Source organism: Centruroides sculpturatus, unplaced genomic scaffold, assembly GCF_000671375.1.
Source record: "Centruroides sculpturatus isolate CEXI.00-Female unplaced genomic scaffold, Cexi_2.0 scaffold317, whole genome shotgun sequence".
Taxonomy (NCBI): Eukaryota; Metazoa; Arthropoda; class Arachnida; order Scorpiones; family Buthidae; genus Centruroides; species Centruroides sculpturatus.
Window position 1 is genome coordinate 504,422 of NW_019384610.1, and position 19,794 is coordinate 524,215.

Sequence of the window (19,794 nt, forward strand, 5' to 3'; positions counted from 1 at the left end):
TATTATGAAAATATAAAATATGAAAAGTTATTTTTGAAAAAAATTGCTTGTATTTTAGAATTTATAATGGAGTGCAACACTATCGTCATCGTTATTAGAATAAATTACTTTTTTCCTGAAGTTTTTGAAACAATTATGAGTTTATTGCATCAAGTCAGCTGTGAAAAGTAGTGTGTGCGTAGTAAAGTGTGCAAAGTAGGCTGTGAACAATAGTGTTGAAAGTAGAGTGTGCAAAATATACTTGTGCATATTAAGGTATGCAAAGTATGGTGCTCATTAAAGCGTGCAATAAAATATTCAAATATAGAAAGTCTTATTTAACTTTTAGAAAAGAACATAACAACGATAAAATCAAAGTTTTTACACTGAATATAACCTTAATACAGTAAAAATCTCTAATATTCATTAATTATACCGTATCAATGTTATGTTCGGCACCGAAGTTTTGATACTGAAGCATGAAAGTTAGTATTAAAAATTTTGATATTAAATCTTTGCGTATATAAAACAAATGACTGCAATAATTTATTAAATATTTCATACAAAAATTCATATACAATAAAACCTGTGTAAGCTGGAATCGCACTGTACGAAATATTTTACCGGTTTGACAGGTTTCCGTTTTGAACAAGTTGTTTTTTAATGTAGAAAATCGCATCGTTTCGAAGAATTTTTCCCGTTTAGGGAAGTTTCCGTTTGAGATCGGATTTACTGTATTTTATCAATGAATAAATTCAGAATATAATTTTAATTTTTTGATTGAGGTTATCATATATAAAAGATGTGATGCAATTTTATGAATTATTATACGGATATTAAGCAAGTAACCTGTAAAATACACTCAAAATTAAGAAAATTATTAATAAATTCCGGCCTTTAAATCACGTGGATATTTCAAAAACCAAGAGCTTAATAGAAAGCTCTTGGTTTTTCAATGACTCCGATTAACTATATTTTGGATATATCTAGAAGGAAATATTCTTGTAGATTCTTTGGGAACATTCTAGAATGGCATTTAAGGGGCATTTTAGATCATCCCCACATCAAATTCTTAGTTATAAATTGTAGGTAACAGACACTACTTGTCACTACTTGTCTAATAGATAAAATTACTGAACGCTGGTAGTTAGTCGCGGGTTCGCACCCTATCAACAAGCTGACCAACTGGAGTTATCTGGATTTTTTTTCTCGTGTCTGACGCCTGAATAGAAGTCAATTTCCCATAGGAAATCCTCCAGGGAGTTGGCAGATCGTTCAACACAAACACTCGGACGATCACACAAATATAGCCTTCACAATTGTCAGCTGACTTTTGGACCACGTTATACAATTGATTTCATGCAAACAACGTCCGACTAGGAGTGATGTAAGGATCTGAAAGGCAGCACCAACATAAATGCAGTCCAAACCTCTAAACAACAACCACCGACGTGAAGATAAAATGCTACATCCGTTGTTTAGAAGTTATTTTGTACACGTTTTTGTTTTAAAACAAATGAGCGCAATTTAGAGGAAAGCACGCAATATACGGGGAAAACATTATAAAAAGGTTAAAGTGTGATTAACGCTATAAATTATGTAAAACGCAAGCGATTCTCAGTAATTTCCCTTACGAGACACGCAGTTACATAAGAAAACACGAAAGGAATTAAACAATGGAACATAAAATAAAATACAATGGCATAAAGAGAATTTCCAATGGGAATTTCACATTAGAAAAATTGCTATAACGCGACGATATCGGCACGTGCAAGAATGCGCTCGAGACAGAACGATTAAATTCCATCTTCTTCTTACTCCGGGATGCTGAGAGGATGTCCAGGTGAAAAAATAATTTAAAAAAAACACTTAAATGAAGATCGTTTAGGTGTTACGAATCGGAAAACATATTCTAGAAATGTTTTAGTTAAAGTAGTCGACCGTCTCAATTAGTTGTATGGAAGATGCAGCTCCAGGGGAAGAGTTGGAACGATACTATTGACGGTTGTCATGGTTACAGTTCCGTGACACAAAACCTTTTCTCTCGAGAATCATTACGTCAACCATCTAAGAGAAGTTTCCTTTTTTTTCTGGATAACTTTCGCTCTACAAAAGCGATTATCTACAGATAACATGAGATGATTTCACTTAGATAAACAAGATATCAGTTGAAACTGTAGTTGTCATTTGCTAAATAATAAAAAAGTCGATATATTTGATAAGTTTCAAGTGCACTAAATGACACTTTCTATTTTTGTTTATCTTCAAACTTCACTTTACGTAATTTCTAATATTGATGCTGCTGCATCTTCCGTACTTAAAGTAAATAAATAATTGAATTATGCGCAATTTTGTCAAATTATACAATTATATCTTATGTTTTTACTATAAAATTCTATTTTTTTTAAGTTTTTTAGTAACAAAAATGGTACTTTTCTCGAACACATTACCGAATGCATGAATGATAAGATGATTAACGATGAAGCTTGATGTTAACGCACTTTGAAAAGTTGACTTGACTTATTAATCGATTTTTAATGTAATTATCGATTATCTACAAACGGAAAACAAATATTTAAATACATTTTATGAAAATGTAAAAGAAAATATTTAAATAAAACAAGAAAATTACAATCGATACATCAGCTTCTACTTCGGAAATTATTTGCATTTATTTCATCTCTTTATAAATTATTTTCTGTTTAAATTTATCTTATTTTACTAAATATATATTCTATAACAATTTAATAGATTGCATATAGAAATTTTAGTGAATTGAGTGCAAGTAATTTAGGGATAAGAGAAGGATGCTTTAAGAGGGATGAGGAAAGGATGCTCTCACTTTAAGAAGTGATGTTGCGCGCGCTTTTTTACACTTAAAAACTCGAAAATATAAATTATAATATGTAAAATACGTGGTGTTTCTGTGTGTAACATAATATTTATCATAAAAATAATCATAAATTCTAGATAAGGCTCAGAAGAATGGAAGAGTTGTGATCTCGGCTCTTCGCTTTAAGTATTATAGAAAATCACTTATTTAATTGGATATAACACATTTATACATCTGTATAACTCGGAAAGCATATCAATTCCTCAAAAAAAACAGATTTTTTTGTATAATTTCCTTACTTTTATCGTACAGAAGGTATAAGGTGTAAGTATATAAGCTGCACTTTCAACGTTAAACGCATAAAAATCTAATTATTTCATTAAATTTTCAATAAAAATTTCAAATTTATAAAAATATATTTAATTTAATTTAATTACAGACAAAAATTAATTACAAGACAAGAATATCTTTAATCCAACTCTTCTTTACGGGGCTTAGAAGTACTTACAAAGTTTTATTTATTGACAAAGTATTGTTTACTCAGTTAAAGGAAGGGGAAAAAAGAGGAAGGATCTAAGATTAATTTCTGTTAAAAAAAGAAAAAGAAAAATGGGAGTGAAAATCGTTGTACAGGTTATTTTTAAAGTAATTATAATAATTGCTAAACTGGGATTTAATAAAGATTAAAGAGGAGAGGATGGGCGATGTCCTTAAAATGAAATCTTCGAAATTAAACAGGATTAAGGTTGTTAATTATTAATTCTTAAAACTAGACTTATTGGATTAGAAAGTTCGAATAAAATAATTAAGTGAGATCAAAGTAAAGTCTAAGGATTTAAAAAAATTCACTTGATTTAGCGCATTGTTTAAAGAATATAAATCGACTTTGCACTGATAAATATATAATTATTGTTTGTTTAAATGTTTAAATCGAAATTTTTATATGTAAAGTAATTTTTTAAATAAAAATATTTCATTTTTTTCACTTTTTTTCACTTAAAAAATGAGTTTTTTGTCAAGGAACTTCTCAGTTTTTCATCGCTTAATCTTGATTTTTGTAATGATAATTAAGGTTAATCCATTAAAATTGATTTAATTAGGTAAAAAAATTTTTCATTTAATCAATATTCTGGTAACAATTAAAATATTTTTTTTAAAAATTGGATAATTTTCATATAGAAAATATTCTAGTTTTCATTTATTAATCCTGGTTTTCTTTATGAAAATTAAGGTTAATTGATAAAAAAGTTATAATTTAATTGAGTTAAATCTTTATTAATCGGGTATTTAACTAACAATTTACGAATATATTTGTCAGAAATCGTCAAATAAACAAAGTTATAAGTTAAACAATTGCCCATTTCTCTAAAGAATGCATATTAAGCAATTCTTAAGTGATAATATGTTGAAATATATTGTTAATTGTTTAACGAAACTGAACGATTTAACAATGTATTTAAGCTAAATCTCGAAATCTGTTTTGTAGATTGCACCGTTAAGAGACATTGAGAGCCATTTAACAATGATTATATGAAGAGATAATTGAGTTATCTGCTAAATAAAGGAAGTTATTCGACTTTTAAGATGATCCACTTCAATGAAATGACCTAATTTTCAAGGAACTTAATGCTGTTCAACATGCTAAGAAATGGATAATAAAGTCTCTAGAATCGGGGACAAGCTGTCAATTCTTAGACTCAACCTCAAAAATACACGTAAGAAACCGTTAAGAATGTTAAATAAAACGAATTATTTGACGATTTAACTTAATGAATTTAATTAAAATCCGTTTAGAACCTTGTTACAATTTAAGTAATTCTCCTTCTCTGGAGTAGAAAGAGTAGAAAGTCATTTAAATATCCTCTTTTTCTGGAGCAGAGGGAGGAATGAGGTATGATAACAGATGTCTAATGCTGAAAACACTGAGTTTAATTGATAAAAATTATGATTAATCGGTTATTTTAATAATAATTTATGAATGTTGAGTGAACAGAAACATATTTATCAAGTTTAATGCGTTATTATAACTCTATTCGATAAGTTTGCCTTGGAATTTAACGTTATGGTAAGCACCATACTGATGATTTTTATGAGGAAGGAGGAAGAGGAGGGCCTTGCTAGGTAATTTTTATGATAAAAAGTTCCCATAGAAGAGGTATTTGCTGGCCTGAATTGTACTCCAGAACTTAGATTTCGTTCCATAAAGATATCTCGAATATAGAGTATATTAGACCAAAACAAAGAATCTGTAGGAGCTTAGTCCTCTATATAGTGTGACATATTCACTGTTACGAGATGAATCTTTTCAAAATATGATATAAATCTTTGAAGTAAATTAAATAGCTTTAAATGCTGATTAGAATGATATCTGAATAATATTTTTATATTTCATGGTTCAATTATAACAAGGCATTAAACGTTATAATTAGGTTAAGGCCTATTGCATACACTAAAATCCGAATTAATTCGAATTTAAGTAGCCCATTTCGCATATTTTTACAAATTTCAAGTCAGCCTGGGCCTTACTTTAATGATTTAATTCTTAATTAGAATTAATTAAGCCCAATTTTTCCCTAATTATTCGAAGAAAAATTTGCGATGCATCTTAAATTCTAAGTAATGAAACACCCTAAATATTTATGTATATTAAATATTACACTTATTGAACAAGTGTGTTTTTAAACTTACATATATGTTTACTATACATTTCTACTACTCTGATCGATTGTGTAATTGAGATCGTCAATCTGTCGATCCGTTGGGAATCGAAGGTACTTCGAATTGTTCGATTTTTCTTATTTAAATATACGGTGAAATTATACTTTTATATTCATATAATTTGTGTACTTCTGTCTTCGGACTTATCTCTGACAATATTGAATTCATTTAAATATAAAAATTTTTGCTTTGTGATTAAGTAAATAATAAATTGCTTGGATAATTTGTTTACTCTTCCGTTTTACATAAGGATAAATGAAGTCTTTGTATGCAGACATTTAAGACAAATCGCAGGGAAAATTACAAAAAAAAACTTTGTTAAAATATTCTGTTTGATGTAAAAATTTCTTTAGTTAATTCTGTACAAAAAAATTTCATTTATTATTTTTCCTTACAATTACTTACTATATTATCTTACAGTTTTCTCTACAGTTATTTAAATTTCTTTTATGGTTTTCCCTAAAATTATTTGCAAGTTTTTCTGCAATTTTATTTACAAATACTTAGAATTTTTCCCTACAAACTTCTCTAAAATTGTAGAGAAAGTGTAATTTTACATATAATTACATTTATACAGTATTTTAAGTTAATAATTGCAAATAAATTTGCAGTTTTTCCTGCAAGTTTATTTACAATTACTTAAAAAATTTTTCCGCCGTAATATCCCTAAAATTATTTACACATTTTCAGTAAATTTTTTTACGATTAATTATAATTTCTCTGCAGTTTTCTCTAAAATTATTTTCTACGTTTACTGTAATTTCTTTTACAAATTTTATATTTTCCCCTACAATTTCCCCTAGAATCACTTACAATTTTCCCTTACAATTACTTAAAATTTTATATAATTTAGCCATTCAAACAAGTCTTTCCTCAATTCAAACCAAAAACTATACAAAAAAAAATCTAAAATATTTTAGTAAAATAAAAATTCTAAATTCTGATTAAAATAATGAGCTTAGAACTATTCTAACAAACGAAAAAATCGATTTTTTTTCCCTCGAATTATACAATTAAATAATTAAAAAACCAGCAAGCTGTAATAAAGAACTTTAATTTCAAAAGTAGAGAAATAAAATCAAAGCTCCTCCTATGATTTCGCCATTTTTTTTTAAATTCATTATATGGTTACATTAATANTTAAATTCATTACATGGTTACATTAATAAGAATTTCGACATATTTCTATCATTTATTTCGAAAGTGAAATTTTCAATCGAGTTATGGATTTATAAATCTCTCGAGGGAAAATATCCCTCTTTTTTTATAAATATAAAGAAAAAAAATCCCTGTCAGATTGGAGTAGCTCTCGAATAAATTGGATTCATTTCCTCTAAGGAAAAGCCAATAACAATCGAATCGAAGAATGAAGAATCAGAAGTAACCTTCACTTTTCTCACTTTACTTCTTACCAATAATAGAACTGGTAAGGAGAAGCGCGCAGACACACACACACACACGCACGCTCGCCTCTTGTAAATCATTCCACGACAAAAGGATATTTTATGAATTAATAAGGAGATATACGCGTACTGTACACATCTTCCCCCCGCTCCTTAGAGAGCGTATCATTGAATAATATAAGAGCTATAGATTTATTATCTGACAGTCATCAAAGATTTACCTGTGTACTCGACTTGTGGCACGATCCCTAATGTGACGTCTAAAAAGGGATGAGAGACGAATGCTGTCACCTCCGGCTCTTCTTTGGACGATAGTTTGATTTTTCTTCCACACAATACCATTTCCTGGTGAGTGCGGGGTGCTCCTCTACACGTGACGAACGTAATGGTCAAACAGACGGTGATGACATAACCTGAAAGAAGGTTTGTCGATCGGGGTTACGTAGGCTGTAAACCAAAACTCCTTTCTACTACTCTTTCTCAACCATTATAATGTTACCTGCCATTTCACAAAGCTATTTTTTATGATTGTCTTCCTTTGCTACACTTTCTTCCTTCTAGTATTTTAAGTTAACCCATAAATTAAAAGCTACTTTACCATTTTTCTGTATGCCTTACTGCTCATTACCACATAACTTAAAGGCACTACAATTTCTCCATACGCATTACAGATTCAATGATGTTAATACATACACTCTTGCTAATTTGGCCATTTCTTGCACGGAGGAGTGCTATACAGAGTGCCGAATTACTAAGAGTTCACAGTGCAGGCTTAAGCCTGACTAAAGGCAACGAATGACGTGAAACGTCTCTCTTCTTTGCAGTCGTACAGAGATGTTATTATAAATTTAATTCTTTAATTTAATTTAATGCATGTATTTATAAAACACACGAATAAGATAATGTCGGATAATCGAGAGACAGGACGTTAGCAAGAATTGATTATATTTAACTTTTATGCTCCAAAATGCATTTAAATCTATTAGTAAACTTACTCAAACTCGTTAATTTCTCCGCATTTCTGTGTCCAAAATGAATTATTTTGACTCGCAAGAATTAAATTTAGGAATTATCGCGTATTTTATTGCTATGGTGGCATTAATTTTGCATAAATTATTCAGGAAATTTACATCACGTAGATCAAAATAAACGATAGCCACGCATTAACATCAAAGAAGATGCTGTGTATTTTTTTTCTGCATCCAAAACTCTTCATCATCTTAACGAGGGAGGAACTTTATCTCCATTATGTGAATGTGCGACCTGTAAAATTGCCGCGGAATCATATTTTATGCTTTAAAAATGTATTTAATTCTTGAATACGCTTCATTAAAGCAGTAATGGGCAACTTGTCAGAATGCCATTAGAGTCATTGGCAGGACATTTGCTCTACTCTTAATAATCTCGCTAACTTCGGCACATAAATCAACATTTTTATTATCTACCAGAGACCTACACACGCAGAAAAATAAGCAAAATTATAATAAAATAAGGCCATAAAATAGCATAATTTTTAATTAATTATTAAATTTCCTTGATTAATTACGTATCTAAAGCATTAGATGTAACTTAAGAAAGTCGTCTGCTGATGGGAATTTTTGGTTATTTATGTGTTAGAAACTTATAAAATTAATATTAAAACAATATATTATGCTCAATTAATATATTTTTTAAGTAATTTCTGATTTTTCCGATTAATTATTCAGTTTAAACGTTAATAAAAAGCCTCAACTAGTTGTTTCCTTATGGGGGAAATCTGCTAATCTTTTGACACAGGAAGCTTCAGATTCGGCATAAAATCATAAAACGTAAGCTGTATTAATTAATAAAAATCAAATTTTGTTTATCTTTTAAATAAATTTTAATTTTTTTATGATTAATTATATATTTAAACATTAGACAAAGGTTAAACTAGTTTGCTCTTGTTATGACTTTAACACTGAAATCTTATAAAATTAGCATAAAAATAAGAGAGTAATATTGTAAAACAATTTATAAAAGTAAAAATAATTTATTTATTGTATAATAATTGTCAATTTTTCCTGATTAATTATGCGTAGTTAAAATATCAGAAGCTTGATGCCATTTTCTGGTAAGAATCTATTATTATTTCTACACTATAAAATTAATATTAAAAAATACTAAAAAATGTATCATTTAATATAATATATTATATAAATTTTTCCTTATTTAGTGCGCTCTTTATGACGCCTTTTAAATACTTAAAAGTTTAAGAGAATTGTCTTTTAAAATAATTACTTTTAAAATAAACTTATTAATTTTTCATACAAATAAATTTTAAAAATTAACTTTAAAACTATTTATTTATCATAAATAAACAAAAATTTACTTTTAAACTAAAAAGAAATTTATAAATTAAAATATGAAACTATTTACATATTACATATTAATAAACTTGTAATTATAAATTCACTTAATCAGTTATAAAAGTCATAATAAATGTATTAAAATATTTTTAAAATTATTAAAAAATTTAGAATAATTCCTTACTAAATTTTATTTAAGAAAATATACATAAAATGAATTTATATTATTATTATTATTATTAAAATATTGTTTAAAATAACAGAAAAATAATTAGATTTAACTCTAAATACGCGAAAATAACGTTCGAATAATTAAGAAATTGCTGATAAAGGAAGAAAAATCGCCTTTAGGAAGGATAAAGAAAGGAGTTTGAACAATTAACCGATTTTTCTTTATAATTAATATAAAAGTGACAGGTATATAAAACGGAGAAATCACCCACGACCAGTTTGACACACACACTTTTCCCTTATTTACCGAATTATCTATATAAATTACAATTAAAATATTAATAAATTCCTCCCTCCTACTCCTTCTCCGAGTAAGTTAAGCGAATATAAAACTAGATCTAGGTGAGATATGTGTGTTAAGGTTACACAGAACAGGAGGGTAAGAAAGAAAGAAAAAAAAAATAGGATGGTGCTACTCACCCGCATATAAGATCCTTTCCATCTACAAATATTTAAAGGTCTATCAAAGGGAATGAACGATGTCGGTTATCATTCGATAAAGGTTTTTGAAATGGAATAATGCTTGTTGCGTGTGAGCTTTAAAAGTGAACTAAACAAGCGGGGAGAACCGCAACACGTTAAACCACACGCCTGAATTTCCGAGTGGCGCTCGTCTCTGTGACGTAACACGGCTTGGCCAGACTGTACACGTAAAATGCGCTATCCTACCTGTTCTCTTACCTGGCCACATCGATTTATTATTAAGAGTTTAAACGTCACGTTTCATCCGTTTTTTTCATATTCAACTATTTTCTGCGCTACTTTATATCTCGATTTCTTAAATTATCTTCCATGTTTATCCTGTTTTTTAAGGTTTTGGGGTGGGGTACGCCATGCGATAGTGGGAAAAAAGAATAGGAGAGGGATCTAGAAATTTCGTGGAGGTTTGACACTTCATGGAAATGACGTACGAACGATTTATCCAATAATCAATATTACTTATGTTGTTCGCTTGCTTTAGTTATAAATCATACATTAGCTCCGTTTAATAGACAATACCTCCGCCCAAAATATTACATTTTAAGGAATAATTAAGCAATTTATTTACATATTTCCGTATTAATTAGCAAAGATTCTACGCTCAATTACTCGTGTAAATTATACTTTTATCTTCTGTTTTTGATGGATAATCATTCCGAATGGTAGAATATTAAATAAATTTTGAAATTATTTGTTACTGGGTGTAATAATTACATATATTAAAAGTAAATTTCCTCTTTATCTCATAGTATGTGGGAGATATAAAGGAGTGTCCACATATTTGTGACTCCATCCCACCTCTCTTAGTATAATTGTACGAGTAAGATGATATTTATAGTTTTCAATAAGTGATTTTATTAAGTGATAAGGATTTTATTCAAATATCTGAAATTCTCATCCACATCTTAAATTCGGTTTGGATATTGAAAGGAAAAATCATAAAAATAAATGGAAAAATTCAAAGATTTTTAGTTCAGGGCGGATTCGCATTTGATATCAATCAATCAATGTCAATATGCTGGATGTTGTATTTTTTTAATTGCACTTTATGACACTTTTTATATTGCATAGGATCAAATAAATATTTTCCGATAATATTTAATGGAAAATTACTACGCGTACAACTGTATAAAGCAGCGTACACTTGCACAGTCGAGGAAGATGAGCTGAAATTTTAAATAATAATGATATTATTATGAAAAATGAATCGAAATCGGATAATCAAGAAGACAGCGATTTTACCAAAACAGTTAATTAAAATTAATTACTTAAATAACTTCATAATTAATATTAATTCAGTATGCAAATTTAATTTTATTGTTAATTTAGCATTCGATTACAGTTCTGCAATTTTTGATAAGTAAATTCGCTTTAAATTAGAATAATAGTAAATGATTCCGAAGCCTGTAAATGATGCTTCACTGCTATACACAGGGTGCATGCAGGAAAGTATAATTTACAGGCTATTTCGACAGATGTAATTTAAAGGAAAAGAAAATAAACGTCACCAAGCAACATGATAAATAAATCAATATTTGCATCCAAACTATAATTTAGTTCTGTCCAATGTACGTATAGATAAATATTACTTCGAGTATTAAAAAAAGAAATAAGAGCAGAATTCACTACTTTATTGATAGAATCATATTCTTCTATGTTAACGTTCGTTAGGAAAATAAATCAGGAGTTAAGTATAATAATTTAAAAGATAAAACGTTCAATATAAATAATTTATAATTTAAAAAAAAAGTTTTTCGATAAATCTAAATTATATTTATTATTTTATGAATGTAATTTTAAGAATTTATAACAGTTTGAGTGCAGAGATGATCTGATTAACGATTTATTATTTATGGGCAAAGTCATTTAAATGAGGAATAAATTTATTAAAATTTTATTGAATATTCTTTTTAATTATAAAAGAAAATTATCATAAAAATACAATTAATTATAAGAAAAAAATTTAAGCTTAAATTGATAGAATTCTGTACATTTTTAAGGTAGAAATTCGAATATTAATAGGTTAAATTTTGCTTATATATTATATTATATAATAAATAAATTTAATTAAAATCTTTATTTAAAATTTAAAGGCAAAAGTTATTTAAACTTTTTAAAATTAAAACTTGAAGATAAAGATAAATCGTTTAAAATTATGATTTGTAAAGTATTATAAAGGTGCGATTAATTATAATTTAAAGAATTAAAGTTAAGTACAGTATTTATTGGAAAAATTTAATTACTTTTTATATAAATTATGATAATTCTAACATTTCTTTAAGAAAAATTTAAATATTTTTGTAACTGTATATTATATAGTAAGTAACAGAGAGAATTTGACATTATTTTAAAAAATGTCAAATATTGCTTCATTTAAAAATAAAAAATAAGGCTCGAAAATGTTGATAAATAATTAATTAAGCTTATAATTGTATTTAAAAGTTTAATAAAAATGCGATTAATTAGCAATTAATTATAGTAAAAAGTTGCGGTTAAAACACAAAAACATAAATAATAAGAGAACTTTGCAATTTTTATAGTAAAATATCAAATATTTTCGTATTAATTATAATAATTGTAACATTTACTTCGGGAAGAATCTTAAAAATCTCTTTTATATATTATATAAAGAAGAAAGCAGATTAAGTTTTTACTTAGAAACTCAATGATTAAAAATTACTTATTATTATTACTTTTTATTTGTTTAATTAAGGCTCGAAGATAAAAATAAATCAATTAAGATTATAATTGTAATTTTATAAGCACGATAAATTCTCCAAAAATAGATTATTCGTTAAGATTTCTTACTTATTAACTAAATTATAACGTAAAATAGAAACTTTTAATATAATTAAACACCGTGAAAATAATATTACACTTTAATTTCCAATAATCAAAGTAGAAAATAAAGAAACTTACTCGATTTTTTTAATAAGAAAAAAATGCGTTAAAAATTTAATTAAATGGAGAAAAATTATATTAAATTTATTTAAATTTCATTAAAAATTTCGGTAAATAATTACACTTTAAGGTAGAGGCAAAACTAAACAATTTCCAGATTAATAAGCGTTAAGTGGAAGGAAGGAGCGCTTACAACTGAGTACAAGTAAAGTGAAAATTTGAATAATAATTAAAATAAAATCAGGAGCATTAAATCTGATTAAAAATATTAATTATACAGGTTAATATTTAAGGATAAATTGATAATTTGTAGTTTAGCGAACATTAAATTAGTGTATAAATAGGTAGGAGGGAGCAGAGTAAATGTCAGTGAACCCAAACAACAAAGAACGTACGTGGGTGACATTTAATGGATACACTACGAGTATCCAATCATTCGTTTACCTCTTATTGGGTGTGCCTCTAGTTAATAAGTTTATCCTCCACTCAAACAGGATCTAACAAAATTAAAGCATGGTTCTATTTTTGATAGTTTCATCGATTTTTCTGCATTTCTTTTAAATATAAACAATCCTGTTTATCTGCCAGTGATTACAAGAGGATAAGGATCGTGTCCTAATTAAAATCGTAGAGAATTTATCTTCATTTTAATATATATACAGCATTTATTTTTGACTTTGATGGCGGTGTGTGCATTAGTGTTTGAGCTGTAATACATCAATGTCGAGAATTATTAAGTGTTTATGAGCTGAACTGTAGAGTTTTATAAACTAAAAATGTTAGTAGATAAATCATCGTGTCAAATTTTATTTATAAAATGTTTCCTATATATTTTTATTTGGAGAAATATTTAGATTTTACCATTTGGAGGGAACACGATACACGTATTGACGTATTGGCGTGTGAGAGTTTGAGATTTAATCTGCTTAGAGTCTAATAATATGCTTATTTTTTAATATATCTACTGTTTTTAAATATAAAATCAATTAAATAAATCTTATAAAATCTTATAAAATCGTGTATTTTAAAGCTCCAAATTGGGGTTGAGTGAGAAATTTTTCTAGAAGGAGTAAGCTTAATTTTAATTATTTTCAGTCAATTTCTTCGTAGAAAATAAAATGTTATAAATTAATTTAAATCAATAATAATTAATTAATTAAAATTTAAACTGGTTTAAATTTCACAATATTTAAATAATTGACTCCCTTTGTTCAGTTTGAATATCGAAATTCAGCATGTAAATTAGATATCATTAAATAACAAAATGAATTATTTTTAAATTTCCTAACTGGTAATTGCAATTATTTATCCGGCAAATTGTAATTTAAACTGTGGAATTATATAGGCCTATATTGTTGACGTGAATTAAAATGAATGTTTTTTTAATATATTAAATAATTAGAATTCAGCTAGATTATTTATTAAAGTATCATTTTACACGTTAGCTTCTAATCATATGCTTAATAAAAGAAATGAAGAGAATAAATAATATTTAATCGATCAATACTGTAATTTACTATTGAGATATACTGTATAAATATTTTTTTGAATAATTTTTGTGGTAGTTAGTCACGGGTTCGCACCCAACCAACGTGCCCGTCCACGTGGAGTTTCTTGGTTTTATTCACGTGTCTAATACAAAAACAGGTATCAGTTCTCCATATAAAGTCCTCCTTTAGCAGATCGTCCATAAGTAGCATTATCTTATTTCATCAATCCAATCCTTTAAGACATTGAGAGAGACTCGAGTTACTTAGTTATTAACACCTTCCGTATATTAAATAATAAAATTTGGCAAAAATAAATAAACCGGAACTTCCTATATAGTAAATAGGGCCGCCTGCACCTAAATTTTCCATATCTGGTCTCGACTTTTATCTATTTAACACCATTCTCAAGATTAAGGATGGAAAGATGGAGAAACAGACCATAATAAGAAATTCTTAATATACAAAATATAAATTTTTTAAAATAAATATTATTTATTCTGAATTACATTTTTTTTATTAGTTATTTAGTAGGATAAACCAAAAAAATTTCTGTATAAATTTCCGAAAAATCGTAAAGAATAGATGAATTTACCGAGAAATAATCGAAAAGAAATATAAAAGAATATCCAGCATTGAGTTGTGTAACTTTCCCGGTATGAAAATTTAAAATTATGGTGGCTCCATCTATTATGAAATTTCGTTTTTAAAAAACTTTTTATATTATTAATTATAATGAAAAGGCAAAAAACTTAATTTTCATGGGAGAGATGAGCTTTATACGCTAACAACGAGTAAAATATTCATTGTATCTACCCACCCCCTCGACCTTTAACCACCAAAATTTAATTAATTAATAGCATTAATCCTCCTAACATATCTCCCTGCAAAATTTCAGGAATTTTCAATAAAAAACACGGGAGTTATTAAGCTTAAAAGTGAGTAAACACCCACACAAACAAACACACTAACATCCATACATACAAAATTCCCCAAAATTTTTTGCATTTCTAATGTTTGAAGGTCATCTGAATGGAAGGTGAAGATCTCTTTGTATTTTTTGACCAGTTGCCATACTTTCCCTCTGTTATATAACATTCGGGAAAGTAATAATACAGAAAATACTTTTTGTTTATACTGTGGGAAAAAATAGCTTTATCAATGGTTTAATTAAAGGTAAGTCTGTAATCAAACAAAATTAATTTCTGCTGTTAGAAGTATTTTCACAATTTTACGTAACAGAGTGAATTAAAAACAATAGAAACACAGAAGAATGTTGGGTCATATTCCCTCACTCATCCCTCCATTTATTTAAAATAAAACGGCATAAATGAAATTTATTTTAATAAAAAAATTCGTAAAAATTATCTTACATATTAAATATAGTAAAACCTGTCAAAAGCGGAACCTGAATAAAATGGAAACCTGCCTAGACGGAAAAAATTATTCAGAATGGATCGATTCTCTATGTTAAATGAAACCTGTTAAACAAGGAAACCTTCCAAACTGGAAAAATTATTTAGTACCGTGAGATTCCGGTTTACACAGGTTTCAGTGTAAAAGATTTCAGCTTATTGTGGTGATTAAAACTATAAATTTTAGAGTATTAATGGTAGAACGATGTCCATAGAAGAGCATGTTCAAAAGACAAAGTTACAAATGGCTTTCTTCTAATGTCAAATATATATAAAATAAACTGTATATAAAGGTTAGCCCATAACGCAGTTAACCTAAATTGTTATTTAGATCAAATCGTAGCAATGTATTTGAATTCTGCAAATTGTTTATTGAACAGGGAATCTCAGTTGCAAGGATTTTTTTAACTTTCGCAATAAAGCTCAAACTCTCAAACAGTTAACTGACTTTTCAGCAAATCTGTAAATGCACTGTACTTTGTTAACGTTAAAGAACTGAGGCAATGCCTCGATAAAAAAAAATTCAAGTAGAGCATTTGATTTTATTCATGAATTAAAAATCATTAGCTGGATCACCAGTGGTTGAATCCACTGAATTACTGATAATCACGGGTTCGAACCTCGCCAATGTTCGGTCACGTGAAACTTTTCGGATTTTTTTACATATGTCTAACACCTAAATAGGGGTCTGTTCCCATAGAAAGTCTGTTCAGGAGGCACCCCTCTTATAAAATGTGCTGCCTTATCTCATCAATCCAATCTTGCCACAGTGTTTTGTTTTGACCTTTCGAAATTTAATTTATAATAGCAATTTCAGGATGTACAGAAATATAATTACAAATACACTAATTTTCTCAATTATCCTGAAAATTGAAATGTTTTAATTGTTTTTGGAATATTTATGAATTTGTTGGATACGAACAAACGGCTAGATTCCAACTAATATAATTCTAGAAGATAATTCATGTATATTAGAATAAAATTAGATAAAATGAGTTATAATTTACATAATTTAATAATTTTCTTACTATTTTCGTCAAAATAATTGAATTATATTTCATTAAATGAAAGATATTTTATCGTTGTTTGGTTTGGTTTTCGTTTATCTTTTTATGGCAATCCGACGAGGGAGGATGACTCACGAAAAAACTTTCTAAGGGAAACTGGTCCCTATTTAGGTATTACAAATGTGAAGAAAACCCAGAAAACTCCATGTGACCAACCCGTTGGCGAGGTGCGAAACCATGACCATTATTCAGTGATTTTATCCACTCAGCCACTGGTGGATCTTTTATACTTGTTCTTTTATACTTATTCCTCTGTATCCAAAGGTACAGAGGAATAATAAATGGTCTGGTCCTGGGGCCGTATTCTGGTCACTGTATCTGGTCTCTCGTTTCTCACAAGCCGGTCGCTGATTAGCTAATCATTTGGATTAGCCAATCAGCGACCGGCTTACGAGAGACGAGAGACCAGAGACAGTGACCAGAATACGGCCCCTGGTCTCTGGAACATAGCCTATAACTCAATTCTGCACTTAAACGACACCCTACCTCCTGGCTGCCGCATACAGGGCTATGCGGAAGACGATTATCCTAGCTTCACACAGAAACAGTGAACGTTTACAGGACATGTCCAACGACATTTTCAAAAACATTTACCAGTGGAGTATTAAACATAGGTAACCTATTAACACAGACAAATGTGAAAGCGTGATAGTTGGTAGAAACACGCCACTCGTCAGGAAGCTTACCCTTCGAACAGGTGCTCACAGAATAAAGCAAACAACGGAAATTAAATATTTAGGTGTTATTCTTGACGAGAGACTTAACTTCACACACCACATCAAATACATCACGGACAAAAGTAAAAAGGCAGCCAACGCCCTCATTAGTATTGCTAGGAACACATGGGACCTTGGCCCTAACGCTACTAAGCTTATTTAGAGGGGCGCAATGCAGCCAGCAATCCTCTATGCCATATAGATCTAGGGCCACTTAGACGCCAAACTCCATGACCGTAAAAAACTGTTATCTGTTCAGAGGATTGCAGCTCCCCGCATTTGTAAGACTTATAGGACCGCACCCACTAGTGCCCTTCTGGTAATGTCAGGGTTGACCCATATCGACTTAGAAATTAAACGTAGACTATTATTTGGCAGGAAAATCTCGTCACCTTACCCTGGCGAGATTATAGCGACTCGGATGTCGACAAAATGATTAGAGTAGGTAAGATTCCTCAGTTTGATCTTGATCGATGAAATCAAAAAGTTTAGCATCGACAAAAATACCCTCTCGACTTACGATTACCACCCCTCCCATCAGCTTGCCCCTGAAGTTTACTTCAAAGATCCAGGTAATCATCCATGTTTAGGATTTACACTGACGGTTCCAAGATGGGTGACGATGTGGGTGCCGCTTTTGTAGTTTACTCAGACTTAGGCCGCAAATTTCACAACGCTTGCTTCCTTCTAGGTACTGTACACACGCTCAATAGCACAGGCGGAAACTTTAGCTATTTACATGAGAATTTATATTAGGCGTATGAAGGACAAAATACAATACTTATACTATCGCATTTATTCTGGCAGCTTTACACAGGATTGCGAAGCCTGATAGCCGCTTAAAACTCGTCCACCACATTCTCAGACACTTAGATAACAATATTAGAATAGATTTCTAATGAGTCCCGGGTCATGCGGGGGTTTTCGGCAACGAGACCGCTGACCGTCTTGCCAAGCAAGCTGCAAAGTCTTCAGTCACTAGTACTTTCAATTCCATTCCTACCTCGTACATCAACAATCACACCAAGAAGCAAATCTTCATTCTCTGGCAAGACAGACAGGGACCATGACACAAGTGGTACACTGGTACACACTACTGCGATTCTTCGCCACTTTTGCTCTCACTCAGCTACTTACAGGACAGGGCAACTTTAAGCAATACAGTACTTGCATAGATTTAACATTGGGGACAATCTACGATGCGATTGTGGTATTCAGGAGGACCAAACACCACTTCACTTAGTTTTTCGCTTCAATAGGTATAATCGCATTAGGGATAGTTTAATGAGAGCTGATATTCTTGAAGGGTACAACTGGTCTTGTAACTCGCACCAACTCATTCACACACGTACAATGTTTCATCATTTACTCGCATTCATATCCCTTAGTGGGGCTCTTGAGAGCACTCACTCCGGGGGGGCACAGATGGCAATTAACTTTCCCTTGCATTGTCTCAACTGTCGGTATATCGCTGCCTTTCAACTTTGTATTTTAATTCTTATTTTCCATCTTCTTTTCAGTCTAAATTCTGTTAGTTTAAGTTAGTCCTAATTGTAAGTTAGATTAGGGACTTGGTTTCCGGTCAGGTTATGATAGGCTAGGTTAATTAAATTAGATTAGGATTGTTAGCTTTAGTCGTCTGGTTTGATTCATCCTAGGTTACGGTAGGTTAGTTTAGTTAGCAAGTAAGTTAATGTTTAAAAATAAATAAATAATAATAATAAATTGGGGTCTTGCTCGTTTGTCTGCTGTCGGTCCGTTCGTTTTGTCTAGTTTGTCGTTGTGTTCGTTTGTTTTCACACTGCTGGCTAGCTGTTAATAGTATTAAGATTCGTTCTAGCTAGATTTTATTAGTATTAAATAGCTATAAGTCTTCCTACTAACAGCCACTTGGCGTAACTTCTACACTTAACTATTCTTGACGGCACTCAATTATTGGTGTTTGCTACACTCAGGTTTTCTTTTAGATCCTTCGGGGACTACGGCCTTGCAGCCTAAAAACTGCACGCCAACATCCGACGTAGTGGGTACAGTACGCCGTTCAGAGGGATCCTACCTTTCTCTACTGTCTATCTTCTCTCCCTCCTTCTTCTCCCTTCCCTTACCCTCTTTTTCGCCGGCTATACACCTTGTGTACTGCCGATGTCTTTCATATATATATGTATCTTTAGATATCGCTGCACTTAGTTCTTGCACTTTTCCTTGCATTCGTTCTAAACTTGATCCAGAAGTTTTCA

The 19,794-nt window shown here is 29.7% G+C and overlaps 1 protein-coding gene across 1 annotated transcript in view; it reads right to left on the reverse strand.

The window, feature by feature from the left end:
* Positions 1 to 19,794, reverse strand: part of LOC111625244 — a 211,495-nt gene that overhangs the window by 187,332 nt on the left and 4,369 nt on the right. Inside the window, exon 2 of the mRNA XM_023368340.1 lies at positions 7,155 to 7,346. Within this exon, the coding sequence (XP_023224108.1) occupies positions 7,155 to 7,346 (192 nt within the window). The remainder of the gene's footprint in view (positions 1 to 7,154; positions 7,347 to 19,794) is intronic.